Source organism: Durio zibethinus, chromosome 6 (genome assembly GCF_047325235.1).
Source record: "Durio zibethinus cultivar Kanyao isolate XHJ-2024 chromosome 6, ASM4732523v1, whole genome shotgun sequence".
Taxonomy (NCBI): Eukaryota; Viridiplantae; Streptophyta; class Magnoliopsida; order Malvales; family Malvaceae; genus Durio; species Durio zibethinus.
The window spans coordinates 28,103,361-28,127,503 of record NC_143167.1 but is presented as its reverse complement, the minus strand read 5'-3'; the positions used below and the strand labels follow the sequence as shown (position 1 = coordinate 28,127,503).

Here is a 24,143-nt window from a genome sequence, read left to right as displayed (position 1 = left end):
AGAAATTAAAAATCATTGTATTTGATATTATTAAAAATCAAATATTATTTTGTTAAAAATACGAAAACAACCATGCATATTTTAATAGTTACATAAATTAATAATTTTATGATTATATAAAGATAATAATTTGTAAAATATTAGTAATTTTTATTTATTTTATAATAAAATATAATTAATTTATTAAATTAATAAATATATTTATTGATAGGTAAATTTATTTTTTAATATAAATTGCAAAATAATATTTAAATTATAAAATGAAACCGATATATTAAATTCATAATAAAAAATAAAAAATAATATTATATATAAAATATTAAAAATGTAAAAAAAAAGTTTTTTTAAACTTGTTATAATGAATATTAATTGGAAAATATAAAAATTATAACATAAAATAATTACAATTTTAAGATGTAATAAAATTTTAATTCATATATTAAATGAGTAAAATTGACATTGTTAAGTTTATATATCAATTCATTTTAGTGATAAAAGTTTATGACTTGTTTTATGAGAATTAGATAATTCTTCAAAGTAGAGACCTAATCACTCTTAATGATTCAAAATCATCATCGTGTAAAATCATTAAATGCTTACTAAATACAATAATATAATATATATATATATATAAATTATCATAATTTTTAGAGTGATATCTCATATTAAACATTGAATTGAGGGTCTTAAATAATATAATCCCAAAATTCTATAACATAAATTAAAATTTATCTTTAAGTGGTTTCTTTGGCTATCATGTAGTAAACTATTTACTTGTCACGTAACAAGTTTTTATTGAAAAATTTTAAAAATTTTACTTATAAAAAAATGACCAACAATCATAGATTTTGCTCATTCTAGTGAATGGAGTTTAATTTTTGATAACTTTAATTACAAATAATAATAATAATAAATTTAAAAATCATAAAATTAATAAAATGAACAAAAATTTTAAATAAAATACAAACCATAAAAAATTTCTTTACAAATATGAAGTTATTTTTTAATTAAAAATTTAGATATATTTTGTTAAAAAAATTGCAATTTTGTTTTTTAAAATTGTATCATCCAAAGGAAAAAGACACCAACAAAAATCCAAACAAATAAAAAAGAAGTAAAAACCAGCAAAAAATAAAAAATAAAAATATGAATTTAACTTGAATTTAAACCCTAAAAAATCTTTGAAAAATCAAGTTTAAAATAAAAATATAAATACATCAAAACAAGAAGGCAATAAAAGTAGTAATACTTATTAATATTAATGTTTATGACTCAAAACAAAATAAAAAAAAAAAAGGAAAAAAAAAACTGGATGATAAAGAAAATAATTTAGTCTGAAAAAGAGTGTACCTTTTTTTGCAACCTGAGTTCAAAATCCTATCCTTGCCAAACAGTCCCTTTACCCACCGCGCGAACACAACATCAATTGGCGCGAAAATTGGAGCCAACGCAAAACCCCCAAATTAAAACCTTTTAGGGTTTTTCACCTATTTCGATTTCACAATCGAAAATCGTTTCGACAATGTCCAATATCACCGATCAGATCGAAGAAATCAAAACTTTAATATCATCAAATTCAAAAACAAACCAATCGTTAGGTTACTCTACTCTGTTACACTTGCAAGAACAGTCCAGTGACAGTCCTTCAATCCAAGCCTTAGCTCAAAGTTCTCGCCATCTTATTGCTTTAATCGTCTCCGATATCCATGATGAAGACGAAGAAATGTAAAATATAATGACTAGTTTTTTTTTTTTTTTTTTCTAATTGTTGATTTGGTTTTTTTTTTATTTATCCTTTTGGTTGACTGCAGAGCTGCTCAAGCGTTGAAGTGCTTGGGATTTATGATCTATCATCCTTGCCTTGTTGCTACAATTCCTGGTAATTCTTATTTATTTATCTTTAAAGTATTTCTGGTAATTCTTTTTATTTTTTTTTTTAAGTAAGATTTCGAAATTTTAATTTAATGTTGATTTATTTTTTTTCCCTTTGTCTTTGGTGTTGTACTGTTGTAGCTGAAGATGGTAGGCTGGTTTTAGAATCATTGGCTAAACTCATTACTTTTACAAAAATGAAGGTAAATAATTTATCATAGTACAATGGTAGGTTTTTTTTTCCCTATAATTCTTTTGGCACTTTATGTTAATAACTTTTTAATTTGTTCATTTCTTAATTGCAGTCAGTTTGCAATTTAGGCGTGTGGTGTATATCAACCCAGCAATTTGATGCTACACTTTTGGCTGCCTTCTTCGATACATTGTTACAGGCGGTTGTTCATGCCCTTGATAATCCTATTGGCTCGTTGTCAACAACGTTTGAGGCCATGCAGGTATAGTTATTGATTTGGTAGTTTGATAATCATGTTCAGATGTTTGCCAAAGTTTATTAAAAGACTCATTTACTTATTTATTCCTCCAATAACATCCTGAATTTGCTGGAAACCTCTCCTAAATAGAATGTGTTAAAAAGATCTATGATTCCTTGCTGGCCAAAAAGAAAAAAGATCCATGATACTGCTTGTTGAAAAAGGTGAGAGGTTATGCATGCTGCTATAGTTCTAACTTTGAATTCAATTTGTAATGTCTTATTTATGGTCTCTTGAACTTTAAAATTTAAGTTTTGCTACAGCAGGATTTTTACTGCCTCGTCAAATGTACTAACTCCTTACAGTTACCTGTGTTAGGCTGTGGCAAAGTTAGCATCCAACTTGAGTGAAATGATGAGAGAATCATCACACTTATGGACACCTCCAATATATAGAAGACTTCTCAGCATTGATAAGAGAGAGCGAGATATGTCAGAGAGATGTCTTTTGAAAATTAGGTCTACAATACTTCCTCCTCCAATAAGTCTTTCCAAGGTACTTCTAACTGGTTGTGCTCTTGCTGTCTTTTACTGCACTTTTTTTTTCATGGCGCCCTATTTATTCAAGGGTGCATATGACGGGCTTTACATATTGACATGACAAATTTTACCCATATCTTGGTACTTATTCATTTTTTCTCCCTCCCTTATTCTTATTGACAGAGGTAGGCTGATTGCCAGCTTTAGTTGTTTATTATTCTAAATAGAACATATCACTAGCCTGCAATAATTCATTACAGCACAAGATGATATTATCAAATTAAAATTTCTTTAAAGTTATTACCAACATTATTAGTTAAAGGGGAAACGCATTGGCTTTTAGGGAATGCCTTCTAACCAATTGTTTAAATTGCATTCTTTACCATGATTTATTCTCCTATTTTCTGAAGTGAATAGTGGAGTGTGCTTGATATAAACTGCATTTCGAACATGCCCTTGAAACTGTATTCGTAAGAATACACACAAATACTAACACATTCTGTTATTCTTCTATGAACATTCATTTATGTTATGCTTCAAGAACATTTAATTTCAGAAAACTTAATAGAACGGCATGTTTAAGTCAAATATCATCTATTCACTTTGTTTCCAACCAGAACAAGTGCAACCAAAAGATTTGGTACACAGGAAAGGCCAATAATAAAAAGTTGAAATTTACAAATTTACACTATAATTTGATACCCAAACCATTTATCTGGGAGAGATTAATTGAAAGATTTTTTGGCCCCACCTGTTGGAATCTAAAGCTTACAACTGGTCCAGTCTATCGTTCCAACTACTCATCTCTATTCCTTTTATGATCAACAAGAAGAGCTTTCAATATCAAACATCAAGACATCTCAACCTAACCGTAAAAATAAAGCTTCCAATGGCTATGAAGCTTCCTATAGGTTAGACACGTGTGAGCTGAATAATATGAAAATCTGTTTGTTAAGTTCCTGTATTTCGCTCATCTGAAATGCAGAATTGTAACCATTTTCCCTGGTGCAGTTTCAAGGTATAATATCATAAAACTTATTTCAAGGTGTTTTGCAACATTGCATGATTACTATTCTATTCTCTTAGATCACTTGTGCATCATCTTTCTTAACCAGGCTATTATTCAAGACATGAGGAAAAAATTACTGACAGGGATGAAGGATTTTTTAGACAAGGGCATGAAGGTTCAGACTGTCATGGCATGGGGGTGGTTTATCTGCTTCCTAGGATCTGATGCCTTGAAGAACAGACATCTAGTAAATGATATGTTGAAAGTCCCTGAGCAGACATTTTCAGATTACAACCCACAAGTCCAGATTGCTTCACTGGTATTACTGATAAAATTTTGCTTGAAAACTTTTTCTTTGAAAGGCTAATTATATCTTATTCCAATAAACAGGGAATTACAAAAGCAGAATAAGAAATAGCTTTCAGCTAAAAAATTTATCATTGATAAAATTTTGCTTTAAAACTTTTTCTTTGAAGGGCTAATTATATCTTATTCCAATAAACAGGGAATTACAAAAGCAGAATAAGAAATTGCATTCAGCTAAAAAATTTAGATTTGGTTAAATTATCTTGTCTCTTTGACCATCTGTTGCACAGACACAGTTTATCTTGAATATAACTCAATATTTCTTTTTCTCTGTTACTTGTTCCGGAGTTTAGCTGTGCTTGCACATGATGTAGAAAGCTATTTATTTCTTTGTGAATACTTAATACGAGAAATTTTGAACAGAATTAATCTAGAGATAAGGAAGGTCTAAGGTGCAACAACTAATCAACACACACACAAACAATTGTTTAGCTTAATCCAAGTATGCTGGCTCTTGTGACTGGGCCGAGCCCAAGTTTTCTGATGTTCAAAATCTGAAGGGGCTTGAATTGTATAAGCATACTGATTTGGCATAGTTCAGGATCAAACAACTTTGTTTATTACCTTTTACTCGTGGCTCTAAACAAATTTATTTTGGAAGTATTTATGGTTTGTTGAACATCTTCCTTGTAATGGTTGTGTCTTCAATTTGCAGGTTGCTTGGGAAGGTCTTATTGATGCCCTTGTTCACCCTCAAATACTGGCTTGCAATAAAAATGCAACCTTAAAGAATGAAATTCAACAGTTACAAACATCCCCAGGGAAAAGCAGTGAATTGCAACTAAATGGATTTTCAAAAAGCTTAAAGCTCATTATGACACCTCTTATAGGGATCATTTCGAGCAAATGTGATGTATCTGTTCACTTCTCCTGCCTAAACACATGGCGTTATCTTCTGCATAAACTTGATACCTCCGTCAACTCTCCATCAGTAATGAAAGTGGTATTGGATCCTATGTTTCAAGCAATTTTTAAGATAGGAGCAGGTAGCAAAAGTATCTGGCGGCTATGGGATTTGTGCCTGGATTTGCTTGATGATTGTACATCAGCAAACTGTTCAGATTTGAATTCTAACTCAAAGGACCAGGTAAACCTTTGTCTATCATCTAGAACCTTCATTCCTGGGTCTTGTATGTCTGGCAGATACTCTTTGAAGCAATATCCTATTAAATGGTTGCCATGGGATCTTAGTCAGTTGGATTTCTACTTAAAGATGATTTCTATTATCATTACTCATGTGGCAACAGCAACAAATGCCTCTGAAAGCAAAAGATCAGCTTTTGATGCCTCTGTGAGGATATTTAGATCAGTTTTAAAGGGAGTCCGAATGGAGTTTAGAAATCCATTAAATAATTATGATAACATTATGTTCTGTTTAAACACAATATTAAAGTTCATCAAGAACATAGGTGAAGATGCCTGTTCGGAAGGAGCTGGTGACTTGTTTAATACTTCCCTTTATTTTACGGAGGCTGTTGTGGAGGAGTTAGAACCTTCTATTGTGGGATCCCCTCTTTACAAGGTGGCTTTAGACATCAAGTACATTGGCAGTCTGGAGTCAGTTGATATTAAACATACAAAAATACTGCATCAATGTTCTATTGCTTATATGGAATTGGTTTCACCTATGGTTTATCTAACTGTACTCTACATCAGTTTGGTGGTTCAATTAACTATAAATACAAATGTTCCTGAGATGGAATTGCTTTTACAGAGGTTTCAAAGCTTTTTAAAATTTGTACTGTCTTTGGATGTTCCCCTGGAAAGTTTTCTTGCTTCTGTTGGTTTATTGTACAGGCACATGAGCTTTAATTACATAGAGATATGGATGGCAATAGTGACAGGTCTGAATGGCTATATTGATGGAATGCAGGATCTCTCTCTATTCAAAACAGATACTGACAATTCTGTTTATGGAGCCATATGCCATCTCTTATCATATCCTTTCATTTTGTTCTCTTGTTCTCAGAAAGATTTAACCCTGTGGATAGCTAGTGACTCCCTGAAAGAATCTTTTGTTTCCTCAGAAAGAAAACTTGAACAGGCTTTTGAGGTTTGGAAGTCATTATATGGTTCTGTTAGTGCCACATGCTTTAAGTCTTCTGCTACAAACACTTTTGGTGGTGATCTGTGTGCAATGTTAAATTGGTGTTTTGATGAAAATGGTAGCATGTTTCAGTCAAAGAGTGAGCTTGGTTTATGTTACAAGGATCTGGTGCCTGCTTGCCTTTCTTTCTCTAGCAAGGTTGTGGAATGTATTTTGAAACAGAAGCTGACTTCAGATACAAGTTCATGTGGAAGTGGAAAAGAATGTGTTGGTGTCTGCAATAGATTCAGTGGCATTAACAATATTTTAGAATTTTCTTCCAGGTAAATGAAAACATTTAAAACTACTCATGTTCCTAAAGCCTTCATTAACCTGCATTAGGTTAAAATTTTAACATCTTTTACAGTTCAATTGCTCAGCACTAGTGCTGGATCTTCAGAAATCCCTTTTGGGAGTTACTATGTTTCAGCTGCAACTGGTTCATTTCCCAGCCTGCATCACAATTCCCAACCCCTTTGGCCTATTCAAATTAAGAGTGCATCATTTTTATGGATGAAATGTTCAACATTTAGAACAGCTACTTACAAAGCTGTCCTAACCATAGAAGTTCCTCAGTAGGGTAACTAAAAGCAAAAGGATTAATAATCCACCTCAATCATGAGCTACATGAGAACTTAGGCAAGTAGTTCATCAGATTTTTATTGCAGCAAAAATCTGAATTGTGCTTGTTGCTTATTCTATTATCAAGGAGGCACATTTTTCAAAAACTTCTATCAACAAACAGGCATTAATTTGAGTTCAAATAACTAGATAGTGAAAATCTTCCCTGGTGTTTTTGTTTGTGTGTATATTAGGGTGCTTAATATCTCCCCCAATCACAAAAGCTGTTGCTTATTTGTTATTTAATATCCTTCAGAGTCATGAAGTTCCTGTACATAAATATGGGAACAGAACCAACCGTAGGTCTTGTGAGTTCAAGGTAAATCATTTCTCTTGCCAATATATGCTTCATGTTGAGCTTTCTCTCTTATAAATGTTTACATGTTTATATTTGTCTTATGTGAGTGGGTTGCAGGGTATTTTCTGCCTTGTTATGCTTCATTAGTTGCCTTCACTTGAAGCAAGATATTCTTTCATTTTTTGAGGTTTGTAATTTTTCTTTTTTTGTGCTGAAGTAGAACTTCTTTTAAGCTCTTGCATCTCATTTATGCCATCAATATATAGCTGATCAATTTTAAACCCCAACTTTCATACAAACACATTAGTTAAATCAATGTAAGCCTTTTACTTGCGAAGGTGAGCATGTGTTCCTTTTTTTTTTTTCAAATTGAGATAGAGCACATAAATGAGAGATGAAAGTACATTTCAAAATTGAAAAGGATGGTTTACAAGCCCTATTTTTACCCAAAAACTCTCTTTAGTAGGACGAAGTAATTAACCTGTCTTATTCGAGGGAATTTTTTTTTTCTCTCTCCCTTCTTCCCCTCTGCAGGACTTCCATTTCTAGAAGTCTTTTATCCCATGGAATTTGCATTCAGTTGTTTTAATATTCGGTGATGCTTAAACTGCAGATAATATCCTGTCCACTGCTTCAATGGCTGTCACAAGAAGAGATACAGGATGAAAGTGCCAGAGATCAACTTGGAATCCTATGGGCTGAGTGCCTTAATTGTTTACAAAGGAGTCAGCCACCGCTAACTTTTGATTCTTCTTTCCTCAAATTTCAAGCATGCCTCCTTGAGAGAACACTTGGTCACCCAAATACCTCAATTTCAGATCCTACCATCACCTTTTGGAACTCCACATACGGCAAGCAAATCAAGCTGGAGTATCCCCAAAATCTGCTTCATGTTTTGGACAAGCTGTCGAGAAATGGAAGAATAAACCTGTACAATAGAAGCAAATCTTTTCTGGCTACATGCTGTAAGCTAGGAAACAATACCGCACCGCAGAGTTGCAAGGTCACTGCAACACAAAACCGGAGCTCAAAAAGAGTAGAGTTGATGGAGAGTATGATTGGTAAGTTCAACCAAAAGGATAAGCCACCCCCGCATCCAAAACGAAAAAGGCTAGAACTAACCGAGCATCAAAAGGAAGTGAGACAAGCACAGCAAGGAAGGCAGAGGGACTGCTGTGGACATGGACCTGGGATCCGGACTTATACTAGTCTTGATTTTTCTCAGGGAAACGAGGACTCACAGGAGAGTCAGGACATACGGGATTCAGAAGCCATCTTGGAGATGTTGAGAAGAGTTGCATGACCGTTTCTATCTATGAGGCCTGGTATAAATGCAATCTAATTAAGTGATGTTGAGTGAGAGTTTCACACATTTCGCTCCTTGGTGTAAATTATGGTACAATTATATGTAAGTTATTAAATTATGTTAATAATAATGTTTATTTTTCTTAATTACAGTAAAATACACTTTGCAGAAAAGTCCAAATGTGTTTGTGGAATTATTTAATGACCTTGTTTTTTATGATACCTATTATCATCAAGACATGCACTTATAATCTTTGTTTCTAATTATATTTCTGAAGACTTTTTTCTTGGTACATTATATTGTGTTTGGTAGGAGGGAAAGAGTTGTGTTTGGTAGGAGTAAAGGAGCAGGAAAAATTATTATTATTATTATTATTTCACTTTTTTGTTTGATTGATAGGAAAAAAATAAGAACAAGAAAGGAAAATGAGTTGATTTCTTTTTTCTGCTTTTCAAATCCAATCATTTCTAACATGGGAAAAAATATTTATTTAACTTAAATTAACAATTTAATTTATAATTTTACTTTTAATATATTTCTTTTTCTTTATTTTTCATCTATTATGTCAAACACAATAAAAAATTAACTTTCTTTCCCTTTATTTTTTCTTCTCACTTTCTTTTTTATCAAGATAGTGTTAAGCAAGTTTTAAAAGGGACAATTCGTATTGAAATTAAAAAATTACCTTCAATATCTCCAAGAAAACAACACAAAAATCATTAGTGAAGAAAAGCAATAAAAAAAGAAAACCCCTTAAAAATGGTTGTCAATCATGATCTTGTTCCACCACCGGCCAAACTACAAGAAACTGTTTGATTTGAAATTTTAAACTTCAATTTTGTAAAAGCAGTCTAAAACCCAAACCAAGATTTAGCCCAAGACCATAGTTTTAACTCGTTTTGGACTCAGAACCACTCCTCTCTCCTCGGTCTCTATCTGTATCTCTACAGTATACCCCAATTCGGTCGCGAAAGCTTTTTTTTTTTTTTTTTTCCCCCACTTCTGCAAATCAGGCGACACCCAAGCCGCAAAATATCGCAAGCCGATTGACCTCTTTTGCAATTTCTTATAACTTTTAGAAGGCTCCCTTCGAAAAATATCCTCCCAATGGGGATTTTATTAAAAACTATACGACATTTCCTTAGTTGAAAGAAGCTAGGGTTTTTTTATATATATATATATATATTTTTAAATCCTCTACGCCTGAGCTTTTTTTTCTTTTTTCAATTTTCTTAGCCAGTCTAATTGGTCTGATCTGGTCATGGATTCGCGAGATTCATCATCGTCGTCGGCTCCGAATCGAGATGGTGCTGCCGGCGACCACGACGGCGTCCTCTCCATCGCTGCCGCACTTGCTAAAGACGCCGCTCTTTACTTCGAGTCTAGGAAGTTCGACGAGTGCCTCGATGTCTTGAATCAGCTCAAACAGAACAAAGAAGACGATCCAAAGGTAAATTATTTCAAATTATTACGCATTTGCATCCATTAGTTCCGTTAATTGATGCTATTGACTCGGTTCATTTCTTAGCTCTTTTCTGTTTTATTTATATATTTTTAAGCTGGAATTTGAACTTTACTTTCAAGTTTTTTGTTCTGTATTTTTTTTTGGCTCACTGGTACTGGATTATTAGCTGAATCGATCGCTGGAATTTCTTACAGCAATTAACTTTATAATCCAATCCAATGTTGACTTCCTTATTTGTATTAGTTAATGATTATCATTCTATACATTTACTGTGGAATTTAGAAAACCCATAACTAGGTTTAATTATTGTCACATGGCGGTTTCACCATGTATGTTAACTTAATAATTTCATTGTTGATTTCTTCTTTTATACTTGGACACGTAGTAATCAGTTAACTAGCTTGTGGCGTTTCTGAACTCTACTGTCAGTGTATATAGGATAATAATCTTATACTTACTCGGCACGTGGTAAATGTATAAAGTCGCTTGTGGAGTTTTTAGCTTCACCAGTGGTGTATTGGGCAATAGTAGTTTTCTTGGTGACAACAGATTCTTTTATGTTACTGTACTACCAATAAGTCTACTCCGTTGCAATGCCGTCCTGCTAGTAATTGTAGGATTTGTCGAAGTATGGGGTTTCTTTAATGGCAGTGCAGATTCAATTTATCTACTTTGCTTAATTGAATAAAAGTTAATCAATATTGATGAAGTTGGACTAGAAGATATTCATCAAAGACGGGATTTATAGACGGTTGAAAGTGCTGTCATGTTTTTTTTGGTACTACTAAGATAGGCAGGAGAACTGTGTGCAGTACATTTATGTTATGTGCAATGATATGTTGATGTGAGCTATCTCTTTCAGAAAGGAAATGTTTAAATTTGTATTTTTCAAGCATGTTTGAGTGTTTTAGTCAATACTAGCATGAGATATAAATATTTGTTGTAATGCATGATAAAGAACAATGTTAAGGTGAAGTTGCATACTGTTTGATGACCTAGTAAGTTGTTGAAAATTATAAAGTTAATGTTTGGTTACTCATATTGGGGCTACTTAATTAAAACTTTCAAATGAAAGAAGTGTTGAAAATGTCTGCTAGTAACTAGTTTTTGTTGAATGTAGATTATATTTGATCGAGATGTTTTAAAAACTCTTTAGGCTACATTACCTAGCTATATTAATTAAAAATAAATTTCTATACAAATTTTAAATTATGAATGAATTATTTGCAATATGGATTTTTTTATTTTAAATTATATTTAAACCTTTTTTTTTTTAAGATTTTAGGCTGTTTCAAAGATACGTTTAAAATTTTATCCAAGCCAAAAAAGAAAGTGCCTTGATTCAAAAACGAAACCAACTAAAAAAGAATGCATACTAACATGATATATAAAACATGTGCAAGTGGTATTATAGTGTAAGATGTGATGGCTTTAAGGCTAAAATGAGGATCATAAAACTTTCAATCTATTCTTTGTAGTTATCAAATCATTTAAATATATTCAGCATGAAAATTTTGGTAGCATACCAAAATAGTTTATATAGTGTGAATTAGTACTTATAACATGCAGTAATAAAGTTCAGCATTTAATTTGTTGAAATGACTTTTCAACTTTATCAAGTAGTACCTAAATTGTGTCACCATGAACAAGTTCAGCCACTGCAGGAACTTTAGGTCCTCCACTAACACCAAACTCTGTTTGCTTTATTAAAACTTTATTTTGGTTGAAATTTTTTGGCCTCAAAACCACCTAAAATAGCTTTATTATATAAATGATTTAATTTTGGAGAAATTCAAAGAGATTTTAATGTCATGAGACTGATTGTGATGGTCCTATTTCAATCAAATGCCGTTTCTAAAAAGTTCTTGTTATGTTCTGAATTTTGATTACATAGTTGATCTTCTTATAATCCTGTTTGTTGGTGTTATTCATTGCAAGAGTAAAATTTTTGCTGTCTCATTGGAATTACAGTAACTGCCAATAGCAACATCAGTGGCTTTTGCAATCTATTATGATTCTGCCCTTTCTGTTGGCACAGTCTAAGTTTTTTGAACCAATGGATTTTTCAGCAGGTTCTTCATAATATTGCAATTGCGGAGTTTTTTCGGGATGGTTGCTCAGATCCAAAGAAGTTGCTTGAAGTCCTTAACAATGTCAAGGTACAATGTTCTTTTTTTTTCCCTACCTTTGGGTTTACATGGCTGTGCACTCACCACCAAGTTTCTCTTATTAATGAGTCATGTACCTTCTGAAAGAATTAGGGATGTCAATGGGCAGGCTATGGGGCTGGTAGAGCATTACCCATCCCTATCCCTGTAGCCATACTTATACCCAACAAGTATTTTAAATCTATCCCCATCTCCATCTCCGCAAGTATTTAATGGGTATGAGTAATTCCCATACCCATAGCTTTTTTAAAAAAATAAATTCCAATCTTTTTTAGTTTTTTTTTTTAATTTTTATCTTGTATATTTTGGTAATTTTTTTATAAATATATATTAATGTATATTTTTCGATAAAAATATATTAATTCTAATTAATCTAAAATAATAATTTATATTATATAATAAAAATTTTTTTTACTAAATATATATAAATATATATGTAGGCTATGAGTACAGGGCGGGTGCTATATTACCCATTCTTATCCTCATATCCCATAAAAGTTTAAAATTATACTTATCTCCATCCCTATGCCGACAATGTAATACCCATTCCCATCTCCATTCGAGTAAAAAGTCGGGTTCTTCATTGAGTATGGGTAAGATTAACATCCTTAGAAAGAATGTTAGACCCGGCCTGTTCATCAAATTCGTAACTTTGAGGTCTTGTTTTCTCTAATCATGAATGGATGGTGGGTGAAGGGGCGAACTGCTTCAGATATTTATGGAAAAATTTTGAACAAAAAGGAGAAACAAAAATATTCTATCTTCTAATACTCTAATAAAATCTTTTTGGTGAAGCAACTCTGCTCAGCTAAAATCAAAGTTGTTTGTGTCTTTTTTAATTGCTATTTACTGATTTCAATTGTGTTAGGCATTTGGCAATTTGAACTTTGATTAGCTTTACTATGAAACCAATGCTAGTTATCTGATATTGACTCTGGGAAATGCATAGTGATGGAAATGGTTTATGTATCTGATCCCATTTTATTTGGGCCTGAGACTTTTTGAGCCTGAGTTCATTTCGTGTGTTTGTATTTCACCTCTAATATCAGGGTGCCTGTGAGGAATTTATTTTCTTTCTCTCAGTTGCTCTAAGTAGGAAAAAAAACAATTTTGAGAAGGTTGATTGCTGTCTGGAGAGAAATATTGTATTGCTATGTTCAGGACTTATTTTGACTTGCACTGGCATCATTTGTTTTTTTTTTTTTGTTCAGAAGAGAAGTGAGGAGCTCGCACATGCATCTGGGGAACAGGTGGAAACCGGTAGCAATGTTGGAAATAAGGTTATTTCAGGTTCAAAAGGAAGTGGTACAACTACACTGTTTTCTGCTTCAAATAGTGCCAGTGTTATTTACGCAGATGAATTTGATACTTCTGTGGCTGCTCTAAACGTAGTATGTCCTCTTGCTATCCTTTCAAGAATTCGCTATAATCTTTTCATCAGTGGCTTGGAGTAACATGTTTGTTCTGAATAATCTAATATAGGCAGTCATTTGGTTCCACCTTCATGAATATGCAAAGGCATTATCTGTTCTTGAACCTCTGTATCAAAACATCGAACCAATAGATGAGGTACTTTATCTTTATACTGTTGTCATTTTGTTTTAATGTTTGTTGGTTTTGCATTAATTGCTTCCCTTTTTATTTATATGCAGACAACAGCTCTTCATATCTGCCTCCTGTTGCTGGATGTTGTGCTAGCTTGCCATGATGCTTCAAAATCTGCCGTAAGTTCTAAATATTTGTAGTGTGATTACTTGTAGTTACTTCAAAATCAAATAATTCCTTGCTAATTTCCACTGTAATCACTTTAGAGATCACTGTAAGATGGATATGACTAACCATTAGCCTTGTACTTTTGGGTTCAGTAAACAAAAAAAATATGAAAAGATAGCTTGTTTGTAGTGGTTAGAGTGTCTGCCTTTAAAACTCTAATATGCTTGTTGTTAGAGGGCATTGAAGTGCTTGGCAGTCTAGAACATTTAAATATAGACTAATTTATTTAAAGGTGCTTTTGTTCCTTTAGATTAGGGAATGACACATCCATCAAAGGCTAGCCGTCTTCATTTTGTATGGTCTTAATTGGATGATTTGAAATGTTTTTTTAGAATGACAAACGACTCCAATTTCCGATATATTCCTCCTATTGTAATTTTTAAAATGATTTATTATATGGAATGCCAAACTATTAAAGGTACTGAGTACTCCAATCAAAATTAAAACTTTGAAAACAGGCCAGCCACGGTCTAGCAAGAGTGTATCCTAGGTTTTTGGTATCCCCGTTTTTCTCTTTTGTTGTAACACAGTAATAGTTAAATCATGAAGACAGGTTTTGGTCCAACATAATCCATTATTTACAAATCCTATCTTCTAAAGGCACTTCTTTTTATTTATCATATGTAGGTAACTATATCTAAACTGTTTTGCCTCCTAGAGTCCTGGTATTTAAACTATCTTATTAATTTATGTAAGCTCTATGAAACTACTGATGTTTGTTCCTTGTTTAAATACTTAATGTACCATTGGGTACTTTCTCTATTTTTATTTTAAAGTAGGACTGCATTCTTATTTTCTGGCTCTTCCACCCACTGAAGAAGAACGAACCACATCTATTTTCCTTTTATGTTAAAAAATTTATAATTTGTTGGTGATTGGTCCACTGTTTTTCTTGCAATTGTTGAACTTATGTCCCTTTATACTGTAATTGTTGGTAAAGATAGCATGTATATTTACCATATGCTGCAATTCGGATTCAAATTCTCATGTAATTGCAGCATTAAAAGGAAAATCTTCTTTCAAACTGTTGTCCTTACAATGCTGCGCTCCTTGTTCCTATTCCATCTTGCATTTTATGTATTGGAAGCCACTTCAGCATTTTTTTTTTTTTGAACATTTTGAAATTGTCTGCTAATGCATCTTTAGTTATTAGTATTTCAAACTTCAAAGTTCTTTGTGATGAGGCAAGCATAAAATATGTTGCCGGTTGCAATTCATTGGAAAAAAACTGTTGGTTAACTTTATTGTTTTGCACTACATATTTATATTTGTATTACAATGTCTTAAATGATATGCAGAATGCTCTGATTTTATGACTTACTTTTGATGCTACTTTTGGCCCTCACTTTTCTAGTTCTTCACATTTATATCTCAACTAGGCAAAAAAAAAAAAACTGTTGATGCTTTATCTATCTTTTCCCCTGTCCTGCTTAAAATGTACCTAAAAGATAATGGAATGATTGAGTTTGTTTTGAAACTTCCATGCTCCATGGAAAATGCTTAAAGCCTTTCCTGGTCCAGAATTTAGTTTATTCTAGAACAGTACTGCTTTTCATGGGTTGTGTAATTTAATATTTTTTGGCTAAAATAAATTTTATCATATGATATATTGGTTCTTGTATTTCCTTCACCTTTTATGTTTTCATTTCAGTATGGGCAGTTATAACTATGTTCTGAGTTCAGTCAATTCTAAACCCAATTTGCTCTCTGACCAAACTCCAGTTCTTTTGTAATACACCTTATATTGCTTATTGTTTGAAAGGACTTTGTAATGAATTGGTGAGAAGATGGTTTAACATCTTGTGGATCATACTTGGTTTGAGATGCATATAGGAGATAATTCCTAGCATCTATTCTGAATTGTTGGCATTATCATTTATGACATCCATTGTGGGTGTCCTTGTTTTTTTAATGGCAGGTTTTACTATGTTATTATTATTATTATTATTTTTTTAAATTGTGTTTATATTTTATAACTTTGATACTGAAACAGCTTTAATTATGTTCAGGATGTATTGAATTATTTGGAAAAGGCATTTGGCGTTGGTAATGTGAGCCAAGGGGACAATGGTAACATGGCTGCCCAACAATCCATGAATCTAGTTGGAAAATCTTCCTCACTTCCAAGCGGTACGTTTGTCGCAGATGCTTCTAGTTCAGACTTAGCTGCTAGTCTAAATTCCTCTGAGAATCCTCTATCTGGAACTTTATCTGAGGATCAGCTGGATGAGATGTTTTCAACACTGGATATTGGTAGACAGAACTTGGCAAGGACTGCTGGTCTTACATCTGCAAATGATCTTCCCAGGATCACAGTTGATAAATCTATCTCTGGTGTTGATCTGAAGCTCAAATTGCAACTTTACAAGGTTCGGTTTTTGCTTCTCACTAGAAATGTAAAGCTAGCAAAGCGCGAAGTCAAGCATGCTATGAACATTGCTCGAGGGAGAGATTCATCCGTGGCTCTCCTCTTGAAGGCCCAGCTTGAGTATGCTCGTGGAAACCATCGAAAGGCCATCAAGTTGTTGATGGCATCAAGTAATCGGACAGATGCAGTAATTTCAAGCATGATTAACAACAATCTAGGCTGCATTTACTATCAACTTGGGAAGTATCATACTTCTGCAGTGTTCTTTTCCAAGGCACTGAGTAATTGTTCATCTCTTCAGAAGGAGAAGCCTCTAAAGCTTTTAACATTCTCACAGGATAAATCTCTCCTCATAACATATAACTGTGGGTTGCAGTACTTGGCCTGTGGGAAACCAATACTAGCCTCTCGTTGTTTCCACAAGTCAAGTTTAATTTTCTACAAAAGACCCCTCTTGTGGCTTCGGCTTGCTGAATGTTGTCTAATGGCTGTAGAGAAAGGACTTGTAAAAGGAAGTAGAGCTTCATCAGACAGATCAGAAATTAGAGTCCATGTTATTGGAAAGGGTAGGTGGAGGAAACTTCTAATTGAAGATGGGATTTCAAGAAACGGACTTGTAGATTCTGTTGAAAAGGATGATTGGGCTTTAGGTGGTAATGGGCAGCCCAAGCTTTCGTTACCCCTTGCTAGGCAGTGTCTCTATAATGCACTGCACTTGTTGAACTGTTCTGAGTGGAGTAATTCAAAGTCTGTTTTACCATCCAGTTTGTCCTCGGAGGAGGACGAATCAAGTGATGGAGCATCTTCCAGGAACTCAAACCATAATAACTTACCTGGGATTGATTCCAAGGCTTCAACTATGTTAGTAGGTCTAGTTAACTCAAACGGGGATTTGAAAGAGCCAAAGGGGGGAACTAATCAGGAGATTATTCAGAACTCAATCTATTATTATGAAGATATATGCAGAAGAGAAAATCAGATGATTAAGCAAGCTCTTCTTGCTAACCTGGCATATGTAGAGTTAGAACTGGAAAATCCTTTGAAGGCTCTTTCTGCAGCACAATCTCTCTTAGAACTGCCAGGTTGTTCAAGAATTTACATCTTTCTAGGTCATGTCTATGCAGCGGAGGCTCTCTGCTTGCTGAACAAGCCTAAGGAAGCTGCGGAGCATTTGTCCATTTATTTATCCGGGGGGAATAATGTTAAATTGCCGTTTGGTCAAGACGACTGTGAGCAGTGGCGAGTGGAAAAACCTGTTGATTGTGAAGAATCAAATGGAGGAGCATCAGCTGCCAATAATACTTCCCCTGAGGCCTTGCAGGAATTCATGTTTCTTAAGCCAGAAGAGGCACGTGGAACGCTTTATGCAAATCTTGCCACCTTATCTGCGATACAAGGTGAACTTGATCGTGCCCACCATTTTGTAATGCAAGCATTGTCCCTGGTACCAAACAGTAGCGAAGCCATTATGACTGCGATTTATGTTGATCTCATGCTAGGTAAGTCACAAGAAGCTCTGTCCAAGTTAAAACATTGTAGTCATGTCAGGTTCCTTCCCAGCAGTCTACAGTTGAATAAATCCTCCTAATCGTCGTGTGGGTGGTTCTAATTCAATCCTTTGGCCCACCATTCAGTTGCTAGTTAGCAGGTAGATAAGCAATCCTTTTAGAGGATTTGTATCATATAATATAGTTCAATTCAGATAACAAGTTTCCTGTTTTTTCTTCTTTTTTGTTTTTCCCTTCATTTTTCCATATGTAGGGGTCATTTTTCAGTGGTTTGGCTGATTGTTTGGGTAAGAGCTGATGCCCACCTGTGAATTTGAGATGTAGTTCTAATTCAGGATTATTGTGTTTTAGTGGCTAATCCCTCTGGTATTGAAGCATAGAGAGATATTGCGCGCCTCTTGAGATCGAAACGGAATAGATTTTATTCATATTGGATTTAAATCCCAAAGTCATTCATTCCAATGGGTCGTGGCCTTGCCTTTCAATTTACTTAATTTCTTACCCTGTTGTGTCTGCTATTCTTACTGTTACTTCTCGTTATGCATTACGTAGAAAACTCAACTGTTCATGAGCTATTGGCAACAGGCCCTACCATTTTGATTTACTTCATTTGTCCATTTCGTTTTATACATTTCCAATCGAGTTTCTCTCAATTTCTCATGGCCCATTCCATGCTCTTGAAGACCTAGCTCAAATTTTGAATCAAAGCTTAGATTCCAGACATGATTTTAAATTCACAAAGTTCGCAAAGCAAAATTGGATATCCAAAAGTTCATAAAATCCAAATCCAAATCCGTTGCAATTGTGCTATTAGACATCCAAACAAAAAGGGACGTAATTTACAAGTATAATTGAGGCTTCGGTTTAATGGCAATAAAATTTTTTTATAATTTTGAGATTTTAAGTTTATATGTGAGTTTGATTATTTAATTATATTTTAATTTATTAATTGATTATTTAGTGATATATTATTAAGATGTAATATTTTATCATGATTGTATATTAAATAAAAAAACATCTTACCAGCGTTTGCCACATTGACAGCTTTGTAGTGTACTAACGAAGCAAACATGAGAACAGCTCGCATCTGGCTGCTGGTCAATTTGGTGTTTGATTACAATTCCTGAAAGCTATTTTTATGGTCGGTAGAGTAGGACCCAAAATTTGGAACAAAAATCTGTCCATATAAAACCTTGATTCACTGCTAAAGACAACCTTTGATGATAATATTTTTTTCTGAAACCAAACCTTGTAATAGTAGAGAACAAGAATGGACACCATTTCTAATGTGACTCGCATAACTTTTAAAATATCCAAAATCCAATCCCTTGCAGTTACCATTTATTATATGGAATTGCTTGATAAAGCAGATGATCTTATTGAGTTGTGGCCTTTCTTTCCAGGAAACAAAGCTTCATCAAATATTGCTTTTTTTTTTTTTTTGGTCTTATGTTTATATGAAGTGGTGATAACAAATTCTAATTATATGTTAAATTTGAGGATTATTAAAACCTCATTTATATTTTGAAATTTTGAAAAATGGGGTTTTGAATCCATCTTTTTTACTTTTATAGATACAAGATTTATGCACATTCACTAGTCATGGTGAAATAATAAATTGTTTTTTTTTTATAAAAAATAAAAAGAAAAAATCTTTTTAAAACTAGAGTTATTTAAATATCAAAAGGAAAAAAATAACATTATTATTATAAGTAATTGTACAGTTATTTAAAAAAGAGAAAAGCATTATAATAAATTTAAAAATATTTAAATCCACTTTTAATAAAACTAAAAGACTAAAATAATGCCTCTAACAATAAATAATCTTTTATTTTTTCATGTGATTTTTAGTAATACCTCATAATGAGATGGTGTTACCTAACACGTGACACCAACTTAATCAAGGTGTTAATATTAGTACTACAATTTGACCGCCCACCGTGTGTTTTTTTTTTTTTTTTAATTATGTTTGAAAAGGAAAAAGAAAGTTATTTGAGTAAAAATGTGGTAAAGTGGGTAATTTTTCTTTTAAAAAATGTTCATAAAAAATAAAAATGACATATATCCTAAATTTATATTTTATTATTATTTTTATTAAATTTGGTATTTCTATAAATTCTCTTGACTGAGTTGGTATGAATTGACTTGTGATACCAACTTAATCAAGAGCATTATATATAATTAGATTTTGACACACTCATTATGTGGGTTGAAAAATAAATAAGAAAAAAAAAAGGTGAGGAAAAAGTAGTTACCTTAAAAATAAAATTGTTTGGTAGTATTTCCACTGAAATGTTTGAATAGAAATCAAATTAATTAAAAAATAATTAAATTTTATATTAAATTATATTTATTATATCCTTGATAAATTTCATTATGATATAATTTGAGTTTTGAGCTTGGCGTCATTTGATTCATTCCGGACATCAAACTCAATCAATCACTTTATTAATAATATATATCTTGAACTATATGCAGGTTAAGGTCTTGTTTAATTTATATAGTATTATTTTCTTGGGTAGGTTTGTAGAATATTGTCTAATTAAGCTAAATGGCTAACAACAGAGCATTTCTTGATTGATTGTTAATTCTTAAAGGAGCCTCTTCGTGGATCACTTGCTGCCACATGGCTAGAGTGAACCAAAGAAAAGAATCTCCTGAATTCTAACAGAAACCCTTATCATACAGACACCTCATGTTGTTATAGAAGATATAGACAAAAAAGGTTCACGTGCCATAGCTTAAAATTGTCCCCTCTTCCTTTAAACTTAGCCAGGTTCATCCTGGCCATTTCTAGTGAAACTCTATTCTTCAAGTTGCTCCTTTGTGATCGATTCATAGCTGTGGCCTATAGACCATCTTGTGCTTGAGTAATCAGAAAAGCTAAATCAAGACAAAAGAACAAGAAGATAAACTAATATAGAGTTCTAGAGTACTGTCGTTTCCTAATTCTTTGCCATTGTTTTACATTAAAGGACACCTGCCGTAATTGAGATTTTTGTTTAATGGTAAACAAAATGTTTTAAAATTTTAAAATGTTATATTCAGTATGTTGGATTTATTTAGTTTTAGTTTATTAGTTTGTTTTGATTTTTTGGTAATCTGTAATATATAAATATAATATTGGATTATAAATGTAATTTCATTGAAAATAAAGAGAGAAAAAGTTAAGAGTAAGATGAAAATTGTACGAATAAGTTAAAGACCCTTTGTCTATAATGGACCCATTTGAACATGGTTAACCAAAATTTTCATCGAAATGTATGGGAAGTTTGTCCAGCCTCTACCTGATTATTCCATTTGAAAAATGCCAAAAACGAAAAATAGATTATTTTATAAACAGAACCGTCCATGATTGACGACGCATCTGTAAAGCAATATTGTTGAAACATATTTGTGTGACTTCTTTAATGATCTCTGATGCCATTCTGAAAAAAAAATAGTCATAGAGATTCGGACTAAATTCGTGAGATATTATTATTTTAATTTGAAAGTTTTATGACTTTGCTATAAAAAATACGGATTTTTATAATATTCAGATGAAAAATTGGGACGGTACAATTATTGAGTTCTTTGCCATCAAATGTGCCACAATTTTCATCCAAATGGAATTATTAAGACCTTTTTCAGTAGTTAATTTGCAATCCTAACTTGTGATAATGCACATCTATCTAGTATTACCTGTAACGCAAACTAGGTCTAATTGTCTTCAGCTAGTTTAGTTGATAAAAACTTTTTGATAATAATATTAAGATATTGGAATGAATCCCTTTTTTTCATTAGGATTTGGGGTTTTGAGAAAGAGGAAACCAGACATAGAAACAAAAGAAAAAAAGAATTAAGGACAATGAAATGGCTTTGAATGGAACTATAAAAGGCTACTGTCAGACTCTTTGTATTGAAGCCTCCTCTCATGCATAGAATAAAAGAAAAGTTTATATCATGTATGGGTTTCTGTCTGTCGTTTTTGTAAAAGCAATTAAAAGGCATTTCCTCTCTGCAACCATAGTTTCTGAGAGTAACATGTCAGCATGCAGAGGGCCAAAATATCAAAATGGCTACTAAAGAGTAAGGACTTCAAAAACCCAAAACCAGAATGTTTGAAATAACCTAAAACTGCAAAAAAACTAAAATCTCTGATCTCTCTTTCTTCAATATTTAGATGATGACCTAAAACTGAAAGCTATCAGATTGAAATGGTGGATTTTGGTATACTAAAGTATTTAACATCTTTTTTTTCAAATTGGGGATCCACAGCCATTAATTGGAGTGCCCTTCAACTGGGGTCCTATGGCGCTATAACTTTCTGAATTACCATCATATGATCATATGAAGCGATTCTTCAGGGAATCAAAATCTTAGTTTCTTCAAGGCTTTTAAAGTTTTAAGACTTTTCACATGCATGTTACTGTAGGAAGGAAGTGATTAAAAATTGAATAGGAAAGCATGGAAAAAGTTATATACCCCGGCCCCTCTACCATAAACAACAAAATGAGAATCCCGGAAAATCATGAAAAAGAGAAATATCGTTCTTGATTGCTTCTTTTGTGGAAGACAAAAACACGCTTGCAACCATCTTTAAAAAAGTAAAGAAAAAAAATATGGTGTCACAATAAGAGCTGCTAACCAGCAGAGATAATTTCCAATCCAATTGAGAGAGAAAGAGGAAGGGGTAAGGAAGAAAGAGAAAAGCTCGACATCCTCTCATGTCGATTTCATCAGAGCGTCCATGAATCTAGCAACCTGCAAATCCGTATGCCATAAAGTCTAATGAGGAAAAAAGGTTCCTGGAAATTGAAATATTATTTGTGTATAACTGCAGAAAAAAAAAAAACCCTTAACAAGCAAAAAGTCGTTCAATATTTAGAGTGCAAAATGCCAGACTGTCATTTTTTATTTATTCTTTTTGGTTGAATCACTTCGCATCTAAATTTTATTTGGTTTTTGTTCCTTATGTTATGACTTAATCTTACCCCTGAGGTCATGTTACTACAAAAATGTTACACTACTTGCAAAACCATTGCTATTTTATCAACAAATGAGTGGAAAAATCAAAGAAGAGAAGCATTTTCTTTCAATAAATTCTGAAATAACCATTTAAGCTGTTTTTTTATCTTAGCTTTCAAGAAAAGTCGAACCTAAAGAAAGCATATCGGAATGAAGGAGATATTTATAAGTACTTAACTTGGATCTAGAGAGAGCAAGTGTAACCGGGAGGGGGTGTCTTCCCACAAGTGACAAGTAGCTGTAGAGCAAGCGGCACATAAATATTAAGATTGAGAAGCTTGAGCTTGAGAGTGGTGCACAAGCAGATTGCAGCTTCGAGCTCAACAAGTCCTGCAAGAACTGGACAGCATTCGTTGACAACTGGGTCACCAAGACCAATGTGCACCAACCCTCCAAGCAGATCCACACAAGCACCCAATTTCAGTGTGTCAATAGGGCAAGTGGCCTGGGCTGGTGGGGGTGGGCAGGGTTTTCCACTTGGTGGGTTAGTAATAGGAGGCACCGTCACTGGAGGAACTGTCACAGGAGGGAGGTTAATGGGTGGCTTCACAATTGGAGGAACAGTCACTGGAGGGACTGTCACTGGGGGTTTTACAATCGGAGGGATAGTAACAATGGGAGGCAAAGTAATGGGGCCTTTAGGAGACCTTCCCTTAGGCTTTCTATGCTTTGGTGGTGCCTTGCCACATGAAGCACAACTAAGAATTGGAGTGGCTGAGGAAATGAAAAGCATGCAAATGAGGAGGAGAGCTGAGATTTTGCTGGAGTCCATTTTGAAACAAAGAGAGAGTAGAGTGGAAATGTGTAAAATTCTTGTAGAGAAGTAGGAATTATATAAGAGTATTGACAAGTGCAAGAAAAAAATAAAATGCCCTTGCTAGAAGAAGCAGATCACGTGAACATGGGCTAAGTTCAAAAGGCAGCTGCCAAACTTTGCTAGTTGGCTAACTATTACTCTGCCTTTACAAGTACATGAATCTATGAAAAAGAAAGATTTAATCACTGCTTTATTATCAATATTTCATCTTTGATTAACAATGTTTTGGCCTCTAGTTTGATTTAGAAAGAAAGAAAAACTAGGTTTTAGGGCAATTTTGATTAAGAACAGCTAGAATATAATTTATGGTTTTTGTATTAAGGGAGAGGTCTCGACAGTGTAGATCGAGAAGTTAGCAGTTTGCCTTCTAGAGACTGACCACTTGTTCTAAATTAGTGATTTATCCCAAATGTGTTGTTCTTCGTGCATCTGATAAAAAAATCCTTAAATTTATTATTTTTTTTTTACAAAGAAAGTCTATGTTTGAGATATAGAAAGAAATTATATGT

General features: G+C 33.1%; 3 protein-coding genes across 12 annotated transcripts; 2 read left to right on the top strand and 1 right to left on the bottom strand.

The window, feature by feature from the left end:
- Positions 1–1,130: 1,130 nt before the first annotated feature.
- LOC111286137 (uncharacterized) lies at positions 1,131–8,674 on the top strand. Of its 7 annotated transcripts, XM_022875954.2 has the most exons (11): positions 1,142–1,725; positions 1,812–1,879; positions 2,014–2,075; positions 2,178–2,327; positions 2,682–2,858; positions 3,958–4,170; positions 4,873–5,304; positions 6,187–6,587; positions 7,181–7,243; positions 7,340–7,409; positions 7,836–8,674. In XM_022875954.2, exons 1-11 carry the CDS (start codon positions 1,523–1,525, stop codon positions 8,523–8,525), a joined length of 2,529 nt encoding a protein of 842 aa, XP_022731689.1. In that variant the 5' UTR covers positions 1,142–1,522; the 3' UTR covers positions 8,526–8,674. The 7 variants fall into 7 exon arrangements, with proteins under 7 accessions (XP_022731680.1, XP_022731682.1, XP_089618679.1 ...); XM_022875945.2 differs by having other exon boundaries at positions 1,131–1,725; positions 4,873–6,587; XM_022875947.2 differs by lacking the exon at positions 3,958–4,170 and having other exon boundaries at positions 1,131–1,725; positions 4,873–6,587.
- Positions 8,675–9,313: 639 nt separating this feature from the next.
- Positions 9,314–18,272, top strand: LOC111286139 (uncharacterized). Of its 4 annotated transcripts, none has more exons than XM_022875958.2 (6): positions 9,314–9,978; positions 12,063–12,152; positions 13,373–13,552; positions 13,644–13,730; positions 13,814–13,885; positions 15,944–18,272. In XM_022875958.2, exons 1-6 carry the CDS (start codon positions 9,790–9,792, stop codon positions 17,888–17,890), a joined length of 2,565 nt encoding a protein of 854 aa, XP_022731693.1. In that variant the 5' UTR covers positions 9,314–9,789; the 3' UTR covers positions 17,891–18,272. The 4 variants fall into 4 exon arrangements, with proteins under 4 accessions (XP_022731693.1, XP_022731691.2, XP_089618677.1 ...); XM_022875956.2 differs by having other exon boundaries at positions 9,445–9,978; positions 12,066–12,152; XM_089762551.1 differs by having other exon boundaries at positions 9,496–9,978; positions 12,066–12,152; positions 13,376–13,552.
- A 4,046-nt stretch (positions 18,273–22,318) lies between these two features.
- On the bottom strand, positions 22,319–23,623 carry LOC111286641 (uncharacterized). Its single transcript, XM_089762550.1, has 2 exons — positions 22,996–23,623; positions 22,319–22,553 (listed from the first exon to the last, which is right to left on the bottom strand). Exon 1 carries the CDS (start codon positions 23,587–23,589, stop codon positions 23,002–23,004), a length of 588 nt encoding a protein of 195 aa, XP_089618676.1. The 5' UTR covers positions 23,590–23,623; the 3' UTR covers positions 22,319–22,553; positions 22,996–23,001.
- Positions 23,624–24,143: the final 520 nt, after the last annotated feature.

Excerpts from the sequence above, each read along its gene's own strand:
- LOC111286137 (XM_022875945.2), top strand. The coding sequence starts at position 1,523 with ATGTCCAATATCACCGATCAGATCGAAGAAATCAAAACTTTAATATCA. Across the intron at positions 1,726-1,811 it reads CATGATGAAGACGAAGAAAT|AGCTGCTCAAGCGTTGAAGT; the intron begins GTAAAATATAAT and ends GGTTGACTGCAG. Across the intron at positions 4,171-4,872 it reads AAGTCCAGATTGCTTCACTG|GTTGCTTGGGAAGGTCTTAT; the intron begins GTATTACTGATA and ends TTCAATTTGCAG.
- LOC111286139 (XM_022875958.2), top strand. The coding sequence starts at position 9,790 with ATGGATTCGCGAGATTCATCATCGTCGTCGGCTCCGAATCGAGATGGT. Across the intron at positions 12,153-13,372 it reads AAGTCCTTAACAATGTCAAG|AAGAGAAGTGAGGAGCTCGC; the intron begins GTACAATGTTCT and ends TTTTTTGTTCAG. Across the intron at positions 13,886-15,943 it reads ATGATGCTTCAAAATCTGCC|GATGTATTGAATTATTTGGA; the intron begins GTAAGTTCTAAA and ends AATTATGTTCAG.
- LOC111286641 (XM_089762550.1), bottom strand. The coding sequence starts at position 23,589 with ATGGACTCCAGCAAAATCTCAGCTCTCCTCCTCATTTGCATGCTTTTC.